This window comes from Plasmodium gonderi (assembly GCF_002157705.1).
Source record: "Plasmodium gonderi DNA, contig: Chr10, whole genome shotgun sequence".
NCBI classification, from domain to species: Eukaryota; Apicomplexa; class Aconoidasida; order Haemosporida; family Plasmodiidae; genus Plasmodium; species Plasmodium gonderi.
Genome location: NW_021628935.1, coordinates 922,703 through 944,642, shown reverse-complemented (window position 1 = coordinate 944,642; position 21,940 = coordinate 922,703). Strand labels below are relative to the sequence as shown.

At 30.0% G+C, this 21,940-nt stretch overlaps 1 protein-coding gene across 1 annotated transcript in view; it reads left to right on the top strand.

The window, feature by feature from the left end:
- Positions 1-4,334: 4,334 nt before the first annotated feature.
- PGO_102000 (RNA pseudouridylate synthase) overlaps positions 4,335-21,940 on the top strand; it is a gene marked incomplete at both ends in the record, with an annotated part of 34,873 nt that continues 17,267 nt past the window's right edge. The window contains one exon of the mRNA XM_028688230.1: positions 4,335-21,795. Within this exon, the coding sequence (XP_028544031.1) occupies positions 4,335-21,795 (17,461 nt within the window). The remainder of the gene's footprint in view (positions 21,796-21,940) is intronic.

Below are 21,940 nucleotides of genomic sequence, written 5' to 3'. Positions count from 1 at the left end.
CCCTTCAGTGATGTCTACTTTTTGTTAGTACTTAAGATGGGTGAAGTTTATTTTATTTATTTATTTATTTTTTTTTTTTTTTTTTCTTCCAATTTTTTAAGCTATATTTTCCGAAAGAAATTCATTTGCGTAATAACAAAAAATGTAATAAGCAAATTCAAAGAATAGTTCCCCACCTCACAGTCGGTGCGAGTTTCTGATAAAGTTGAAAGATGGGTTTTTTTCCTCATAAATACAAGTTTAATAACACGACCAGGAGAATCCATAAATGGGAAAAAAAATTAAGTGAAAAAAAAAAAAAAAAAAAAAAAAGGCATCAATGGGTTTACACATAGGAATATGTTATTATTGTTTACACTTACAGCAATACGTTCCAATAAACTCTGAACTCCTTGGAAATCTAGCACGACGTGTGCAACTTTTAAAACATCAGGCAAATTTGCAAAGCATCATACTTTGGTTTTACTTATGACAGGAAAAAAAAAAAAAAAAAAAAAGTTTTTTTATGTGTTACCCTTCAAAGTAGCACATATAGGGCAGAGATAAAAAAAGAACATCAAGTCATATCTTCTTCTTTTTTTTTTTTTTTTTTTTTTTTCCCTTTCGTTTTGTAACAGTGAACATTTTTTAAGAAGCCATGTTTCATTTAAAAATGGTTTACACCAAAAGCTAGGGGGGGGGAGGGGGGAGGTTTAATAATAAGTGAAAAAAAAGAAGAAAAAAAAAAAAAAAAGGTCTCGAACTTGTAAAAAATGCAAGAATGTGTAAAACAGAAAAGAAGAAAAAAAAAAAGATTTTATCATCACACGCGTGAATCGTGTGAAATGTGTGCAAACACAGTATATTCAAGATGAAAAAATTTTACGATACATTCTTTTCCTCTCCCAAATGATGAACTATGTTTGTAAATATGTATGCGGTGAGTTTTTATACATTAAAAGTCAAAACCAAGTAAATATGGGGGTTTCACTCATTTGTTTAAGCACAACATTATATTTTCTAAAACATATGGAAAAATTTAACAGCACATTCAAAGGCTTACAAACCTGAATATATAATAATTACAATATTGTTATTATATGGTTAAGGTGGGTAGTTAAATATTTACAATTTTTATTATTCAAATGAAAGTTAAGTAAATTATTCCCATTTGTTTCTCCTTGATCCATTGTTTGAAACTCATATTGCTATAACTCCATGGATAATGCTTTTGTTAATAATTCATCATTTTAAAAATTCGTACTGGGATGCAAGGATGCACAAAGGGGAAGGTTGGAGAAAAAGGAAAAATGAACAAAAGGATGCATAAAAAAAAAAAGGGATTGGGAGAATAAAAAAAAAAAAAAAAAAAAATGGGAGCATCATCTCAAACAGTGGATTACCACTACACTACACAATCGTGTAACATAGTTATACCTGCTTTTACATATATCATGGTATTTCGCCAAAATGTAATTAACGGAAAAAAAAGTTATATATATTTGTATATAATATATATATATATATATGCAAATATATATACGTGTATTGCCTATTAATACGTGAAGAATAGTAGATGGGAAAACACTGCAGAAGCGTATATATAACAATTCTTAAAAGAAAAACACACAAAAATGTGTTGTGTTTTTTTTTATATTTTCTTTTAAAAAAATCCCTAATTCAAACATATCCTTAAAAAGGCTTGATTTGGGCATAACAGTTGGGGGTGCACAGTTTTAGTGAGTTCAAATGGGTGCAGTAGTTTGATGCCATAATTTGATGCCATAATTTGATGCCATAATTTGATGCCATAATTTATGCCATAATTTGATGCAATAACTTGGCGCAATAGTTTAATATAGCAAAGAATGGGATGAGGAGTAATATATGGTGCGGGGGGTATAATATTGTAGCCCGATGAGGGAAAAAATGTATATCAAGTAGTAACAAATAATGGTGGTGCATGTACTTTGTAAGATATAGAAAATAAAAAATTATAATCCTGAATTTTTTTTTTAAAATTTGTCATATTTTATAACAACCTTATATCTTTAATTTTAATAGTTTACATTTATATATATATATATAAAAAAAAAAAAAAAGAAAAGAAAAGGAACACAAATGGCATAAGAATGGCAAAAAACACGCATGACATAAAATAAAACGTATACCAAAAAATGCATGACGACGAAAATATATGGATTATAAATAGTTATTTTCTCCATAAGTATAATACATATATAATTAACCGTATCTGAAAAAAACATTTTTGTTTCGAACATCCTTATCTAAATTTACCAACTTCTTGTTTTATTAACTTTGTAACCAAATAACAAATAATTACAATTTGCAAAGGCCATACATAAGTAATATGGTATATTCGTTATTCTTACCATGTGCTGAATGCATATAAATGTGCAAATACGCATGGTCATTTTAAAGAACTACCATTTATTTACGTATGTATCGCCTTTCTTCTTAAAAGTTGTTATGCCATCAATTGGCTTAGATGAGAGTATTAACAATAGCTTGTTGTATAACTTAATATACATATACTTACATTCATGCATACATAAATTCCCTTTGTTAGTAATGGTATGTGTTACATGCCTTTACATGTGCATTATGAGGGTTTAGGTTTGCATATACACATTACCAAATGGTACATACATAAACCACACTTATTTATTAAATGTTAGTGTTATTACTTGTATATTTGCTTGAACTAGCTTCTGTAACATGCGTTTTCATACTCCTGATTTTTTAACCGTATGTGAAGAGTGATGTAGGCTTGCACATGTATCCCACATATTTCTTGTGTTCGTATATGAGCGTGAGTTTCTTTTCTGTTTCACTTTTATTTCAATTATATTTCGCTTCTTTTTTGCGTTTGTCTGTTTGCATACATTCTCGTTCGCATGTATGTACGTGCATGTTAGTTAAGCATACATACAATGGTCTGTTCACAGACATATACACAAAGGCGATTACAAAGGTAGAAGAAAAAATCTTCGTAACATTTAATATACTGGAAACGAAAAAAAAAAAAAAAAAAAAAGTTGCATAATATATAATATCATTTTTTTTTTTTTTTGCCCCATTTCCCGTATTTTCACCATACTTTTAAGTCCCCCCTTTTCTTAATTGTATTTCAGTCAGTCTGAAAAGGATTGAGGAAATAAAAAAAAAAAAATAAAAAAATTAAGAAAGAAAGAAAAAAAGAAAGAAAAAAGAAAGAACAAAAGGGGGGAGAGAGCAATAAACTTTAATAATACTAGAACTAACACTGAAATAGAACATAAAAACAAAGGGGGGAGGATAAAAAAAAAAAAAAAAAAAAAAAAGGAGTTATTGCATGAACTACAAATTTTTACTTATGCTTACGTTTGCCGAATTTTCCATATCATCTTAGTGAAATATTCATAACTGCAAATAATTCTTGGCGAAACTTTTGATGAACAATTATTGTACATTCATACATACATATATATATATATACATCCATCCTTGCATATATATATATATATATATATACATACACGCACACATACACAAATACAGACATATATATATGAACTCATGAACATATCTTACCACTTTCATGCGCACAAAAGTTTACGTGCCTATGTATATATTCATTTCAGTTCACAGGTACATTGTAACTACTGCATGCATACCAAGCCACATGTGCCATTAGTCCAGATTGTCTGCGTACCCCCCCCCTTTTTTTTATATTTCTGCACCCCTTATCCATCCCCTATATTGCGAAGGAATATAAACAATACTACATTTTGTTCTCCCGTTATTTTTCTTTATATTTTTAAAATTAATTTAATAACTCATTTTTAAAAAAAAGTATTTATAAATGACGTAGTTTACATTTCTTTTTGTTTTATGAAAATTCTTCAAGTGGCCAGTAAATTGTACTATGTGGTATATTTTATATTCAAAAATGTGCTTTTTTTTTTTTTTTTTTTTCAACAAATGTGTATACATATATATATATATATATATATATATATATATATATATATATATATATATATATATGTATACATACATGCATTTATACGCACATTTCAATATTTACACATGTATTTAAAAATATTACGCTTTAGATGAAGGATAAAAAGAAGAAAAGAAAAAAAAGTATGTGCAGATCCTAATATAAATAAATACACTTATACACTAATGTATATATAAGGTATATGTGCACATATATATGAACATACATATCTACATATATATAAATGTAAATATTTGTGCACATATTTATATGTACACCTCCACCACTCGCCAAAAAAGAAAAAAAAAAAAAAAAAAAAAATTGAAGATAAACAAGAAATAAAAAGAAAATGGAACACAATATTTTAAAAGAAGACATATTTACAATTAAGCAGCCGAATATAATGAACAAAGAAAGTATAATCGAGAGAAATTATTCAGAAGATGATCAGAACACATCGTGTTATGTTAGCCATACATCCCTTAGTGATGATGATTATTTAGACCTAGAATATGAACATGTTCATAATAAATCAAACATATTTCGGAATACAAATTCGAAAAACATGCGTAACGCATACGAAAGAATAAAATATAACAGAAACGATAGTTCTCTTCGTACATGTTGGAATAGAGATTTTTATTGTTATAAGGAAAAGGATAATTATATGATACCTGATATAGTCCTTGTCAGTTCGAGGAATATGAAAAGAAAATTCATTAATATGTTAAATGTACACAATATTAAAAATGGCAAGAGTACAACTAATAAGACAAAATTTTATGAACCTATAATTACAAAACGTATTAACGAAAGGAGGGAAAAAAAAGAGAAATGTATACCATCTACCATGATTGATGGGAGTAAACTGCTACAGACAGGCACCATTCCAGATAACTGGAAATGTTCTGATAGAAACACATTATATGAGGAATGCGTGTCCTCAAGTTTACCTTCGAATAATGATGATTATAATGAAGGTTGCGACAAGGAGGATGATGACCGGAATGTTAAAAAGAATAACACGCACGGAAATTTAGGGTGGAATTTTCAAGACGATTTTTATGACAATGATTATGACAATGATTGTGGCAATAATTATGATAATACCTATGACAGTAATTATGACAATTTTCATGACGATTGCCAGGATCATTTACAGGGAAAGAAAGAAATCATAAATCAGGGAAATGGTGTTAATAAAAATGCAAAGAACATCAATGTATCTTGGAATAGCAAGCATCGTTACATTAAAGGTCAAACAAACAACCAAGGAATGAAAATATCAGAAGTTGGCTCCCCTTCCAATTTGATAAATAATGTTAACAGAAAGTTTAAAGAAAATTTCATAAGTAGTAATAATGAGGAAATAAGGAATAAAGATATTGTTTTGATGAATACTTTAAATGAAGGTTCATGCAAAACATACCAAAGTTTAAAAAATGAAAATTATAATGACTTTAGAAATATTGCAAACAATATTTACAATAGTGGTGAATATGATTGTTACAGAGGAATGATACCTTCTCCAGATACCAACCACGAGGATGATTTTGTGAATTCCAGTACCTGTAGTGAATCGAAAAATGATGACGCTAGTGTGACGTATGACGATGTTGTCGTCACTATCGTTTCTACGGCTTCCACTGCTTCTACCGCTTCTATCGCTTCTACTGATGATGTCATTGCTGTTTCTACTGATAATGTTACTTCCGACTCTACTGCTTTTACCGATGAGGATATTGCTGTTTCTACTGATGATGTTACTTCCGATTCTACTGATTGTATTTCTTCTGCTTCTACTGCTGAGGCATTTTTTGTTCATAATAATTTGCCCAACAATGAGGACGAATTAATTGAGGAGTTGTGTCCAAATTCGATTGCAAACATGTTGAGAAATAGCGAAAAGGATATTGATTCCACTTCTACATATGCAGATAATCATTATAATATTAGTGTAAATGGAATTTCTGATACTATTCATGCGAAGTCGTTGAACAAGAGTAAAAAAGGAGAAACTCAAGAATACAATGCCCAAAATGGAAAGAGGGAGGAAAATTCAGAAATTTCTTTACTTCTAAATTCCATTCCATGTGAGCCTAATGTCCGCATGAATCACGACTTAAGTAATAGTAAAGAAATGACTAATGTGCATTTTTGTAAGATTAGAGAAGCAGAGACTCTGAAGAAAATCGGAATGATTAAATGTAATTTATCAACAATGATGAATAGAACAAATGTTAGCTATGTTTTTCTATGTGAACAATCAAGTGAGAGTTCCAACTCTAAGGAGAAAGCTGAATATAATCCAGAATATCATAAAAAGATGGATATTTATAGTGATCCCCAACATTTGAAGAACAAAAAATTTCAGGAAATTTTTGTAAAAAAAGAAATCTCAATTAATGAGGATGATAATGATAAGATTAAGAGTGAGGAAAAAAAAGTACCAAAAATTGACACAACGTGTGATACCAGTTTTGTTATATTGAAAGATGATGACAAATCAGAAATGGAAAATTTTCACAATGTTCAGCGATATAATATTTCCTTATTGAAATGGAGTATCAGCAAAGTTGATGAATTGGTTGAGGCTGATTCTTGTGTTAATTCTGATCAGAACATTCAGATAATATATCAAGTTATAGAACAGGAAGATAGAAAATTATATCTTCTAAACGATGATCTGAAAAGAGAAAATGAAAAAAACTCCTTGGAACACCGTTCCAAAAGAGAAGCAAAATGCATGTTTGACAAAAACGAGAATAATGAAAAACCAGAACCACGTAGTGAAAAAAGTAGTAAAGATTTGAATATGAGTAAAAGAAGAAATAATATTTCTGTTATAACACACAACTGTGGTCATGTCCATGGGATGAACAACTGTGACAAAACATTTTTGCTGAAGATAATATTAGAGCGCTCAAAAAGAAAAAGCACGAGATTAGTCGGAATAAAGGATAAAATAAGGGAAAATTTTATGAACAATCAGAAAAAACTGTTTGGCTTCTATTTGCAAAATAACCGCGTAAATATTTGTTTAAAAAGTAAAGTGGAAATAGAATTATCAATTTTCTCATTTTTTTGCTACGAGCGTTTTATGAAACAAATGAACTCGAGGTCAGAAATGGAAAAAATTTTGTGCAAACTCCAAAATAGGGGAAATAATGATTTAAAAAAAATAAATTTATGTATTTCTAATTTTTTCGACAAGCTAGAAGAAACAAAAAAAAAATTTGAAATGAATGATGAGCAAGCTGTACAAATGATGGACGAAATCGGAAAACATCATTTTTGGAAGTCAGAAAAAAATATGTGTAAAATTTTCTTAAGCATTTTTAACCCTCCCCCCAGTCCGCATTTTCTTAGTGATGATAGAAGAGGCGAATCAAACGAGGGGATTGTACATAATGACAGGAACAAAAATAGTGGAATAAATGACGGAATAAATGATAGCAAACGTGAGAACAAAAATAATCATAACAAGACTGATAAAAGTTTTTTTAGCAAATTTTTTAAAAATAATTTTGAAAAATTTACCAAGAGGAGTAAAAATGACAAAGAAAAAAATAAAAATATTTCAAATAATGATAACCTAATTTTATTTGATGATATATATAAAATAGAAGTACAAAATTTTTGTAACTTTATAAAGAACCATAAACAAATCACAAACGAGAAGAAAAAGAAGAGGAAAAAAAAAAAAAATTTTTTTTTAAATGATAATGAGGGAAGGGAAAAAAATGACATATGCTTGTTGACAAAGTGTAAACAGATTTTAAACCCAAGATATAAAAAAGTCATCAAGTGTATATACAAATTAAAGCATTCTAGTAAGCTTTTGCGAAACGTGGGTGCATGCCATTACTCTTATTTCCTTTTGGGAATGACTCCCAAGTACTTCGATGAACGTAAAGCAAAAATTGTGTGTAAGGGGAAAAAAACAGAATTTACCATAAGAAGGAAAAAAAAAAACGTAAGGAAACAGGTGAAGCACATCATGAAGGATACCAGAGGTGACACCAAAAGTGATATCAGAAGTGATACCAGAAGTGACATCGTGAGCAATTGGGCCAAAAAAAAATCCACTTGCAGAAATAAGAAACTTCAGGAGACTGAGATATGTCAATGTTGTGAAAAAAGTGTCTCTAAGTTACCACATATGCATAAAAATGTGATGAACGGAAGTAAAAAGGAGACTAACGCAAATGGTCTATATGGCATACTAGGAAGCAAAAGGAAGTTTAACTGTGAACAAGTGGAAGACGCTCAAGAAATGGAAGGATTGGAAAAGAAGCAAAACATATGGGAGAGCTATACGGAGAAGCCCCCTACATGTTTTGCTTCTTCCTGCGCTGGGCCTCGAGAAGCCTCCCAGGAAGAACCCAGAGAAAATGGTAAAGATAGTAATCACAATAATAAGTCAGATAAAGGATCTAACAAAAATAACAGAAAGGGTAATATCCCCAATGGAAACGATCATAATGATAGAAAAGGCAAATTTCCAATGAGGCAAAGTGGTGGAAATGATCGCACGGATGATGAGAATAGTGACCATGATGAGGAGGAAGATGAAGAGGATGAAGAGGAGGAGGAGGAGGAGGAAGAAGAAGAGGAGGAAGAAGAGAAGGAAGAGGTGGAAGAGATAGAAGAAGAGGACGAGATGGAAGAGAAAGGGAGAAAAGAGGAAGAGGTTGATAATGAAAACAGGTATGAAGAGCATGGTAGGGACGGCTGCAGAAGTAACGACCAAAGTGAACTGAAGAATTTTCAAGCACGAGAAGATCACATGAGCAATCGAAATGAAAGTAGGAAAAAGAACAACATGGTAGTAAACCACAACATCGAAAGTGATGAATTCTCAGATATAACAAATGAAAATATTCTGGAAGATTTTATAAATGATATTAAAAATGTAAATTGTAGCCACAATCAGAATAAAATAAATCAGTGGGTAAAGAAAAAAAAATTAAGATGTGTTCTTCGTTTACCAAGCATAATAACGCAGAAAGTTATTCCTCCACTTATTGTACCATTAAATAAACGATGTACAAATTTATTTCATGAATTAAGGAATAATGATTTTATCAACATTGAGAATATTGATTATTATAAATTGTTAATGATGAAAAAAGCCATTTCTGATTTTCGAACAAGCAATAAATGCTGTATGAACATGTCAGATGAGGGAAGAGGAGGTCTACATGATACTTGTGGATATACTAGCAGATATTTCAACAGTGATCATAGTAGTAGGAGTAGCAGCAATCATAGCAACCACGATTGTGGAAATTTTCCTGACAGCAATCAGGGAAATGTACAAGGGAATACAAACAAAGGAATAATGAACATTAGTCATAAGAAGAATAATGAAATGATCGAACTGTATATTCCAAACTTCTGGAGAAGTATAAAAAGTGTTAACGAAATTAAGTCTGTTACGACAGGAAATTCTGATGATTTTTATTTCAAACTTTTAGTTCATCCTAGAGGAAATTCAAATGACGATAATTATTTGTCCGTATATTTAGAAGTGATTAAACAAGACTTTTATCCAGCTGAATGGGTATTTCCAAATGTGCGATTTCAGCTGACTGTTCATAATTTTAAATCGAAAAAAAATTCCATTTCTTCATGGGCTTATTGGTCTTTTACAAACAATTCTTTATCAAGAGGATGGCAGAAAATGATAAATCACTCAAAAATAAATAAATCCACAGGATTTTTAGATGAAACAGGTGGATTATTAATTAAGGGAAAGGCAGAGAGATCTTTTAAAGAACTGTGGTCAAAATGTATTCATCATATGCCCAAGCATATTTGGAGTTATATCCCTGAGAAAATATATGAAAGTTTTGAACATAATGATATGCTATTTCAATTTTTATTTCAAAAGTCATATTTCAAGAAATGTCAATATATGAGTGAGAAAAGTGGTCGTCATGGAAATAGAAGCAGTAATAATAATAACAATCGAGATGAGAGTAACAGTAATATAACTCTAGGAAATAATAGTACACATGGAAATATCCATTTTAATGATGGAAAAAGTAGATGCACTAACCAAGCTGTAAGGGAAATGTTAGCACATGCCAAAAATTATATGTTTAACAGACATGCAATTGATATATATAATTATTCCCTCTTTTGGTCTCCACAATTTGTGAAAAATTACCTTAACAGTTCAGAAAATTCAGAAAAATGGAAAAATTCCTTTTACGAAAGTGTAAGGAAGATTATTCGAAATGATTACGGGGAATTTCCAAATAGTTGTAATGATGTATTACACGAAAGAGAAAAAGAGGATGATCGAAGTGACAACAGAATAGAAAGGTTAAAAGCAGAAAACAAAAACGCTTTGAGTCTTATCAAATCAGTTTATAATAACATGCATGTTTATGAAGATCTGGTAAAACAGAATAATTTAAATGAATTAAGAAATCTTACAACAGAGGAAACAGAACAAAATGAAAAAACAACGAAAGAGGATCTATCCGTAGATAATAGGAAATATATTTTATCACTAACGAATTACATTGTACCAGTGGTGGAATCATATAATGATAATGATAATTTATCTATTTTGGTAAATTGTTTATATAACATAGAACTATTTAAAATTATGGTTTTGAAATATAAAGCAAGTTTATATAACCGTATTTTAAGTAAATATCTGAAAAATCGAAAAAAAGAAAAAAAATATAAATTAAATTATGTAATGAGAAAATATAGAATAAACGAAGATGACACGAAAAATGATATTGTACGAAAAATAAAAGAATTTAATAAAAAAAAAAAAAAATTTTATTATGACGAATCAGATTTGAAATATAAAATTTTACACAGTTTAGAAATTGTTAATGATAAAGTGCAAAATTTCCTTACCTTTTTGGATGACAAGATAAATAATTTAAACAATGTAACGAATCACAATAGCAATAACGCTACAGATGTACAGCTCGAAGGGAAAATCGAAGGGAAAATTGAAGGGAAAATTGAAGGGAAAATTGAAGGGAAAATCGAAGGAAAAATTGAAGGAAAAATTGAAGGGAAAATTGAAGGGAAAATTGAAGGGAAAATTGAAGTGGAAAAAGGGGCAGATAAGAAAATGTATACATCAAATGTGGAAAATATAAATCTTATACATTCTCTTCATTTATCGAAAGAAATGGATTGTAGCAAAAATCATCAAGTAGTGAATGTGAATATGTATATAACTTATATTAACAATAAGATAAACCTCATCAATGACAACTTGAATAATCTAATAAAGGATCAGTATAGCATAAATTACTTAAGCAATGTGATTAAAATAAAAATGAATGTACGTAGCATAAACACAAATATTAGCGAAGTCAATCATAGTATAAAGGACATGATGAATTATGTTGATGTAACATCTATGCTGATGCAAGGAGGGAACAGTAGCAATCGAACTGATACCATAGAGAATAATAATGATTCTGTCAATTCCCGCATTAATAATGTCATTGAGGAACTTATGAACAATTTTCATATCAGCGAAAATGAATCGAAGAAGGAAGAAAAACAATCGAATGTTATAAAGAGTAATAATAATAATAATAATAATACAAATGAAACAAATGATAATAATGCTGATGTAGGGGAGGAAGATGGGATGCATAAACGAGAAGATTATCGCGTTAGGGATTACATAAACTTTTTGGAAAATGATTTTATTGATGATCCAAATGAGTTGAAGAATTTATCCTATAGATATACAAGTGATATGAAATCTTTCAGCATGTTTGAATATTTTAGGAAAAATAATAAGAATGTTATTATAGCATTACAAAGAATATTTATTTGCATGCAAATGTATTCTTTAATTCTTTGTGCCAAGAAAGGTAAGCAAGATTTCGAAAAAGATCACTTTGACAATTTTGACAAAATGTTTTACAAGGAAAAGGGAAATTTAGATTTCACTACAACAGAAAGTGCATCAAACATAGGTAACTCTACAAGCAACACGATGAATTCTACAAGTAGTAGAAAAAGAAAGAATTATAATGATGAAAATGATATAAATGATAAATCAGAAGGAAGAAAGAAATTGCACAATAAGAATAATAATACTTGTGTTAACAATTCTGAGAATGTTTTCAATTCACATCCGTTATCCAGTTCAGTTGAAGAAAATAAATTAAATCTGGATAGCAAAGCCAGTGATTTCGCGAATCATGGCAATGCGGGCATAAATGGTGAGTTACCATATCCAAACAGGTATATACACACAGATACAAATGGTAAGAATGAGAACGGTGGTGGTAAAGATGGTGGTAAAGATGGAGATAAAGATGGTGGTAAAGATGGTGATAAAGATAGTGGTAAAGATGGTGATAAAGATGGTGGTACAGATGACTGTAACGATCGAGATAACCATGTCTGTAACAACAATATTTATGAAAACCTTGATGACAATCCAGATGAGAAAGGTGCTTGCAAAGAAGAAAATGATAATAATGCACATTTGAAAAATTATAACAATTGTAGGAGCAGTAGTAACGACGAATCGTATGAGAAAGATTCGAAATATTTCGCAAATTTAGAATTACAGAAAAAAAATTGCTTATATTATTATAAAAATAGTCTATTTTACAGCACGCCATATTCTGATGATGAATGCAATTTAATATTATCTGAAACAGATTATTCGAAAAAAGGAAAAGGAAATAACAGCAGACGAAAAATGAACAATTCTGTTTTGAATGTGTATAACAAAAGCAACAATTATTTGCATCTATTCAAGCCACTAATACCGAGTATAAAAATTTTACTTTTCAGCCTTAACAAGATTTTGTTTAACCAATACAGGTGCAACGAACCCATCACACGAATTCATGAACAGCTGTTTAAACGCATCGTATGTGATGTTGTCAAAGATAAGGTCAAGTTGAATAGAAAGATTAAGAAGCTCAGGAAGAGGATTGAGGAATACAACAATACTGTAGGTAAGGAAAGTGGAAATGAAGGTAGTGGAAATGCTGGTAACAACCAAACGGAGAACAACCAAGAAGAGAACAACCAAGAAGAGAACAACCAAACAGAGAACAAGCAAGAAGAGAGCAACCGAACGGACAGGAGTACAAAACGGAAATTGGAAAAAAGGGAAAATGACCTAATGGAAGACCTGAAGGATCTTAGAATATTTGAAAAGATGTGTTACGAACTTTTCAATCTGAAAAGCAAAACGGAGAGTGAAAATGATAGCAGCGATAACAAAATCGATGTTAGTGATTATAGTGATCGAACGAATATTAACAGTGAGGATGAGATCTACACAAAGTTTCAGAAATATTCCTCCAAGCAGTTGAACGATGTTGATGACAATGAACAGGGCAACTCGGTTCATTTGAGGAAAGGTGGTAACATCAAAATTGGTGAACAAGGCCATCCGGAGGTGAAGCAGCAGACGGATTTGAAGCAAAAGACAGATTTGAAGCGACATGCGGAAGAACAACGGTACAACAATTTGGTGAATGAAAGAAAGGTCACATCAGCAGAAAACGAAAATAATTATAGCAAGGAGAAGAAAATGACACATAAGAATTACGATATAGGAAGGAAGAAGGGAGATGTAATAAATTACAAAGATGAAAATGATTCATACGAGCAGAGCAATAATGATAGTGATCATTATGATGAAAATAAAGAAGAAGATTTTTATAATAGTGGAAAGAATAAAGATTCAGATAACTATGATAATAAAGTATGCAAAAATAAGAGTATTAATTCATTAATTTATAATATAATAAATAAAAAAAAAATTAATTTTTATAAAAATTATATTATTTGTGAAAAGGATATATACAAAACTATAGAAAAATCCTCCTTTACAGAAATTCCTTATGTTCTTTTTTTTTACATGAACTGCTTTAAAAATTTAAGACGTGGTGAACTGATTGACATTCCTTTATACTTGGATATCTATGAAGATATAGAGGAAGAAACAGAGAGAAGGTGCCATCACAATGGTAAAAGTGATATTACTGGTTCTCATAACAATGGTAGTATTACTAGTGGAAGTGCAAGTGCAAGTGTAAGTGGTAACAATAACTATTGTAAGGAGGACAAAAGTAACTCCTTTTTTGGAATAAAAAAGAATGTGCATGCAAAGAGAAAAAATGATGAATATAACGAATATATAATTACATACCATCTATATGCACTTATAATATCAGAAAATAGAGACATAAACAACAATGTAGGAATTCCAAGTTATAACAAACTGGGTGATATTGAATTTAACTCAGGGAATGATTTCAACAATGGTTCTTACTCTTATTTAATTTTAAGGCCGTATATAAAAGGACCGTGGTTTAAAATTTATAAAAATAGAATAAGTAAATTAAGACAGACATACGAATTTAATGAATGGAAATGTCATAAAGACTTTTATTGTTCTTGCTGTATATACGTAAGTGATAATTACTATGACTTAAATAATCAGCTGTGCTTAAAACAGCTGAACATCAAAAATATTAATTTCCCCCTTTATATTCACACATTGCGAGAGTTTGATATTGAAGAAAAAGATATCTTTGATTTTAATAAAAATTCGAAAGACGATTTGTATTCCCAATTTAAAGCTAAGGCCGATGAAAAAATGGAAGATCAGTTGGTTTACGAGCTGAGGAAAAGGACTATCCCTACAGATGCATCTGAACAAGATGAAAAAAAATTACATGCAAACGATGCTATAATGACTATTAACAAGAATGAGGAAAAAAGAAACATCAAAACTATCAATGATGAACATGAGCCTTTAGATGTACACACCGAAGGAGAAGCAATACTATCCCTTGATCAAACAGATCAAGAAAACAAAAGGAAAAAAGAAAAAACGAATAGAATTGAGGGAAGCACAACTGAATTAAAAATTCAAGATGGAACAAAAAATGAATATTTCAAAAGTGTAAATAACGGATCCTTAATAAATAACGGATCTCTAATAAATAATGAAAATGTCGAAATGAAAAAAATTGCTGTAAGACAGGAATCACAGTGCACAGATCTCTCCTATGCAGGTACAGATTCGTACACAAGTACAAAATGCTACCCCTTCATAAGTAGTGAAAAAGATTTAATATTAAACTCGTTGAAGGTACACCACAAAATGATGATAAATATAAAGGATGAATTGTTTGAAGATGTAATTAAAATTAAAAATAACGAGAATGCATCGTACAACTACACAATTAATGACAAAGCCAAGATGTGCATTGTTCTGAACAAAAATAGCAGCAAATTGAAGCAGAATAAACATTTTTTCGATTTGAAAAGGATAGTGAAAAATTACGAGAAATTTGATGATAATCAAAACTTAAATTTGTTCAGTAACAATTTAAGCGAAATGAATTTTGCACATAACATATCTAGAGGACTGGTGATATCGAAGGGATGTGCAGCATTGGATTTTCCTCAAGTGGTGGATGTAGACGAATCGATGTCTGATTTGCATGCAGAAGATCGCAAGAGTGGAAAAAACGAAAAGGGCGAAAAAGGTGAAAAAGGAGAAAAAGACCAAAATGGTGAAAAAGGCAAAAAAAACGAGCTGTGCAAATCCCGTGAGTGCAAAAACGAATGGATGGAAAAGGATGAAATGAATCCCGAGATGATAACTGGAGAAGAAATGATCAAGAATGGAGAAAAGGTAAACGCAACAAGGAATATGAAAATAAACGTGCTGAATGATATACAAAAATCAAAGAATAAATACAGCATAAAGAAAGAATATCGAAATAGTCATTTTGTAAATTATCATATAAATAATGGAATGATAAATGCAAATAATATAAATTATATAAAGTGTTTTAGGCAGCTTCAGGACTTTTTTAAAAATATGAATTTGAACAATACAGATTTTGTGAATAGTAGTAACATGAAATTTCGTATGAATAATCCATTTAACATCGAACTAAATAATATATTCTTTAATTTTTTTAAGGAAAAAATAAATATAAATAATACAAAAAGGAATTATTTCGAAAATGAAGAAAAGTTGGAATTACATAGTTACTATTTAAAAACATGTCTCAATATTTTTAAAGCATTTTTTCATGAATATTTTTATATGAATTTTACAAATAATTTAGAACTTAAAAAGAAAAAAAAAAATGCATACAAAAATTTTTGTATTGCCCTATCAGATATTTTTTTTAACAACCTAAGTTTTAACACCGATGAAGATGATGAAAATTTTGAACATTTGCAAGGTGGAATAGCTATATATGAATTTTATGAAAATCGATTTAAAAAGTTAAAAATTATGTTAAAGAAAATTTTCATGTACTTAAACATTATTTGTCGTATTGTTAAATTTATCAAATTGAAGAAGTTGTTATTTAACGAAAATTTCGACTTGCATACTTGCAAAATGCACGACATCTTTTTTTTTAATTACCTATATTTTTTTTATAACAAATATTCCAAGAACTGTCAAACGAGGTATATCAAAAAGTTATGTACGAGATATGCTATTAATAAACGTCAAATCATCACCAGCATGAGAAGAAAAATTAACACTGCCAAGGATGAGGATTTTTACTTTTTGGACATCTACCAGCGCTTGTTCGAAGGATCTGTGCATGGAAGCACCTTGGGTTTTGGAACCTTGGATGTAGAAAGCACCGATGATGATGGTTCCAATAGTGGGGGCGACACTACTGATGATAGAGATGTCATTGATGATAGAGGGGCCAAGGATGATAGAGGGGCCAAGGATGATAGAGAGACCAAGGATGATGAAGAAACCAAGGATGATGAAGAAACCAAGGATGATGAAGAAACCAAGGATGATGAAGGAATTAATGATGGTTTCGAATCGGTTAACGTGGGTTACCCATATAAGAACAAGAAAAGGAAGAACAAACTTGATAGACTGATGAACTTCTGCAAGTGCATGTTGAGAGTAGATAAGAAGAAGAGCTTTTTCGAACCCTCCAAACACAAAGTAGATTGTGTATTTCGATATTTAACATCCACTCTGCACGAGGATATAGAATTTCTAAAAAACAAAAATAACGATTTCAATGAAAAGATGATTTACACAAAGAACGCAAACTTGGTTAAGGAGAATAAAATGGAAAATTTGAACAACAACAGTAGTAACATGAATTTAGATATGGACAAGTTGTTAAATTCGACAGATGTGAAGAATCCAAAACAAATGGAAATATTCTTTTTAAATTTATTACAAAAAAAGAAAAAAACATGTATTTTATGCTATTGTGTGAGAAGATATTATTTGAAATTTCTAAAAAAGTTACAAAAAAATTTGACATTCGACGTGCTGGACAAGCAGATCAATTTCATTTTTGAAAACAATTATTTGGAAATCATCAATTTGTATAATAGAAGAAAGAACAGTAACGATGATGATGATGCCTTCATGAGTAATGGAAATTCATACAACAATGGCAACAGCTGCAACAACAGCAACAACGGCAGCAACGGCAGCAACGGCAGCAACTACAACAACCATCATAACACGAACAGCTTTCATAAAGGATGTAAATGCGTAAGTATATTTAATTACATAAACATTGGTGATATTGAAGCATGCATTATTTATTTATTACAGAGCATGTGGAAATATTACCTTTGTGAAATTCTGTCTATTCCAAATGAGTTAGAGCAATTTTATGACAATTTATCGAAAAAACATAAAAGAAAAAAATACAAAAATTCAAAAGATGAAAAAAGTTGGAATTTCATTAAACATTTAAAGGAAGAAAAAACTAATAATATTATAAATAAATATCTCTCCAATAATGAAGACAATAATGACATATCTACAAATGAAGATAGCAATGATGAAAAACTTGTTTATAATAATTTGTTGCTTTCAAATTTCCAGTTTATAGACATTAGTACAATTAAGAAGAATATCTCAGGTAATCGTGGGCGAGCTTCAGAACTTATGAATAATACAAATTTTATGGGGACAAGCAACCACACCGCTGGTAATAGTAATCAGATAGGAAGTAATAACAATGTAAGCAGTGACACATGCTCAAACAGTGGGCAACGCAGAAACAAGAATCAGAAAAGTTCTCCTAAAAAGAATAACGACACATTTGTAGAAAATAACAAACCTCAGGAGAATGAAAAATTTACTTCTGATTTTTACACCATTGATTTGAATGTTCTTAAGGAAGAAGAAATTAGTTCTTACATGAAAATGCACAATGGTACTCTATCCTTACTGAAAGTATTACAACAAAAATTGGATAATAGGAAACTTAAGAAATTACTTAAACTGTTTAATCTTAGAGGAATTAAATGGAAGGGAGGATCCAGACTACATGGAAGAAGTATCATAGTGACGAATGAGATTGTCCAGCTTGATAACAAAGCAAAGGAAAGTAGCAGCAACAGAGTGAAGGAGGAGGAGGAGGTAAGTGCGAAAGATACCCACAAAAAGAGTGAAAAAAAGGAGCAGATGCATAGCCATAATGAGAAAACAGGGGAGAAAAACCCAAATAATGATCAACTAGGTCAAGCGAATCAAGGAGAAGTGGAAAAGGTAATCCATAATCATGACATTGTGAAGGCCAAATCTGGAGAAACCAAGTCTGGAGAGATAAAATCAGGAGAGATAAAATCTGGAGAGACAAAATCTGGAGAGACAAAATCTGGAGAAACCAAATCTGGAGAAGCCAAATCTGGAGAAGCCAAATCGAAGGGAGGAAAAGGCAAAACAACAAATGTTGTGGAAAAGAATTTTGAACAGAGCGTGGGAGAGACAAATGTAGATGAAAATTTCATTTCCAATTTTTACGTAAATCTAAAATTGTTAAAAGATAAGCTAGATAATAATTATGGAGAGAAAAACAACAGCGTGAAGGGTAACGACACGATGCAAGAAAATACCCTGACGAGTGCAATACATAAAGTTAGCGAAACGATGAAAAAGTATAATATAAATAACATTAATGAAATAAAAAGTGTTTTAGTGAAGAACGGGTATGATATAAGAAAATGTTACAACGGAATTGATTTGATTTTTTTGTTTTTATCAAAAATTAAAGGAGTAAATGTAAGTTTTCTTAATGGAAATAATTTTATTAATAATAGAAATGTATACGAAATATTGCTACACAATTTTAGGAAAATAAATTATGTCCAAATTGAAAAAGATTTTTATTCTCTTGATTTTATATTAACAAATTTTGAGTATATAGACGAGACATACATATATCAGAGATATAAATCCTTTTTTTATTTTACGGATCTTCTTTTCACTGTTCAAAATGTTATTGATGACAATTCAGATATAACACAAGATTTATTTACACCCTTTTTTGACGTTTTAAATAATTTATTTTGTTACGGTATTGGCTTAGTAGATAATTTTAGTGAAAATAGTAAAGAAGTTATAAAAATTAGCAGTTTGGAATACTTTCTAGAAAAACTTCATAAATGTATAGGCTCCTTATACATAATTGATAAAAATTTTGAATGTAAAAAAGAGTTATTTTCATTTATTCAGTATAATACCTTTTTTTGGCATCTTTTGTATAAGCAGTACAATCTATTTTTGACATATTATGACACGAAGAATCACTGTAACATTTTTAACGTTTTCCTCTTTCACTTTTTTAATTACGTCTTTGAATTCCCATTAGATAATTTTTTCAAAATAGATAATGAATTAACTGAAAAAAAGGAGCTACTAACAATTAAATTGTTTAAAAAATTTTCCTTTCTAAAAAGAGAGGAAAAATTTCTCTTCTCACTTATTTTGAGATTTCTTTTACAAGAACAAAACCATTTCTACAGTTACTATTACAGCACAGAATTGTCTCTCTTTATTTTCAATGCCATTATTTCAATGAACAATTTTAGCTTCAACTTGGATCATCCATACATCTTTTCTAGAGGATTTACACGCTTGAATGATTATCAAGATTTTGTAAAAAAAGTTAAACAATTGAAGAGTGATATATTAAGTGGTGAAAAATGTGTAGAACAAAGCACAGAGCGAATGTCTGAAATACAGAAGAACGAATCGAACGTGCAGAACGAGCCAAATGAATCAAAGGAAATGCATGTAGAAACGAGAGATGAAACTCCAAAAGGAAAGAAATATTTTGAAAATTTTTGCCTGAATGAAGAGAATTTAATCCCATTAATGTTGAACAAAGAAAAGGAACTGCTGAATCTGAACTGCATTTTCAATATAGAAGTGACAGATAAATCTATATACTTTAACAACACCATAAATATGTTGAATTTCATTTTGAAAGATTATAAAAAGAATAAATTTGTTAACTATGCCAATTCAAATGTGAATAACAAGTTGTTTTATTTGTCTTACAATTATCCAATTATTAACTTGAACCCTGAATATAACGATCTTCTAACCGTTTACCTAAGTGCTATATATAATCATAATGAAAATTTAAGAAATATAAATAACTTGCTCTGCATATATAGTAACTCCTTCTACAATTTTCACAACTTATTCTTATTTTTGAACAAGAAAAATGACCTTTTTTACTCTCTATTCAAGCTTCGATTCAAAGCTGATCAGGCAAAGGAGATGCAAAACTTTTTTTACAATTTTCAGAGAACATCATCCATAAAGCATGACATGGGAAAAGTGGGAAAAATGGGTGAAAAACCAATAGTGGAGAATGTGAACCCCATTGCAGGAAATTATGAATTGGCTGTACACAATTGTGTGAGTGAAATATTTTACATATACGATGAAATTATATATGATGTGAACGAAACAACAAATATAGATTACTATTTTCGAGAAAGAAAAGCTTATCTACATTTTGTACAGGATAAGAACATTAGTTATTATGAAGAGAGAGAAAATTTGCTATATGAATTGAACGGCAAAGAAAGAAATGAAATTAATAAGAATATAGAAAAACGGATTAATGAGGTACTAAGAAATGAGTTAAAAAATATAAACATTAATCGAAATGATACAAATAAGGATGCTATAAACAATACAAAGGAAAATTGCAATGTGATGAAAAATAAAAATACCAATAAAAGAAAGAAAAATGAAAAAAATGAAAATTATTTACATGAACCTGAATTAGAAAGAGATATAATGAATATTAAATTTACCAAAAAGGAATTCATAGGAAAAAATTTGCCATCCTTTTTTTATTTCCGTTCATTAATGTATAACAACAAAAGTGCTGTCAATACAGAATCAGATATTACTCGAACAACAAATTGTGTTTCTTCAAATGTACCAAAGAAATATTTTTTCATTTCTCTACTGTTCAACATTGACTTTTATAACATTAGAGGAATGCATATAGAAAATAAATTAATTTCAGATAGGACCCTGATGATTAATAAAGTATTGAAAGATAACAAAGGAAGATTATTAAATGTTAAAGTTTTTCACCTGTACAATATTTTTTCCAAAATTATAGAATTACACTATGAGGTAAAGAAAAATAATAAAATTGAAGACAAATTTATAAATGGACTTGATTACAAAACAGATGAAGATTTTTATTACAAAGTCAAGATGAATCCATCCTACTTCTTCCTATTATATGCTATTAAAAAAGACTATGACAAGAAAAATAAAAACAAATTAATTTTTATGAATGTTAATTCTGATGTTGAAATTTATGTCGAGGATAAGAAAGACGCCACATACAAATTTGACCTGAACATTCTCCTCATTCCAATTTCGTCTCAGATAGTCCTTAGCAAATACAATGGGAATATCAACCTCTTTAATGATAACGACTATCCCTTGATAACATTTAAATTCTTGACATCTACCTATGATTTAGTCTGCATAGGTATGTGATTGAGAGGCACCCACAAGCGCCCTTTTGCACTGAATTTCGCTTGTGTGTGTGCATTACTATACATATACTTCCACCATATGTGTGAAGGCCATATTTGCTTCTCACCATGGCACTGCATCATATACCGGCTGTTTCA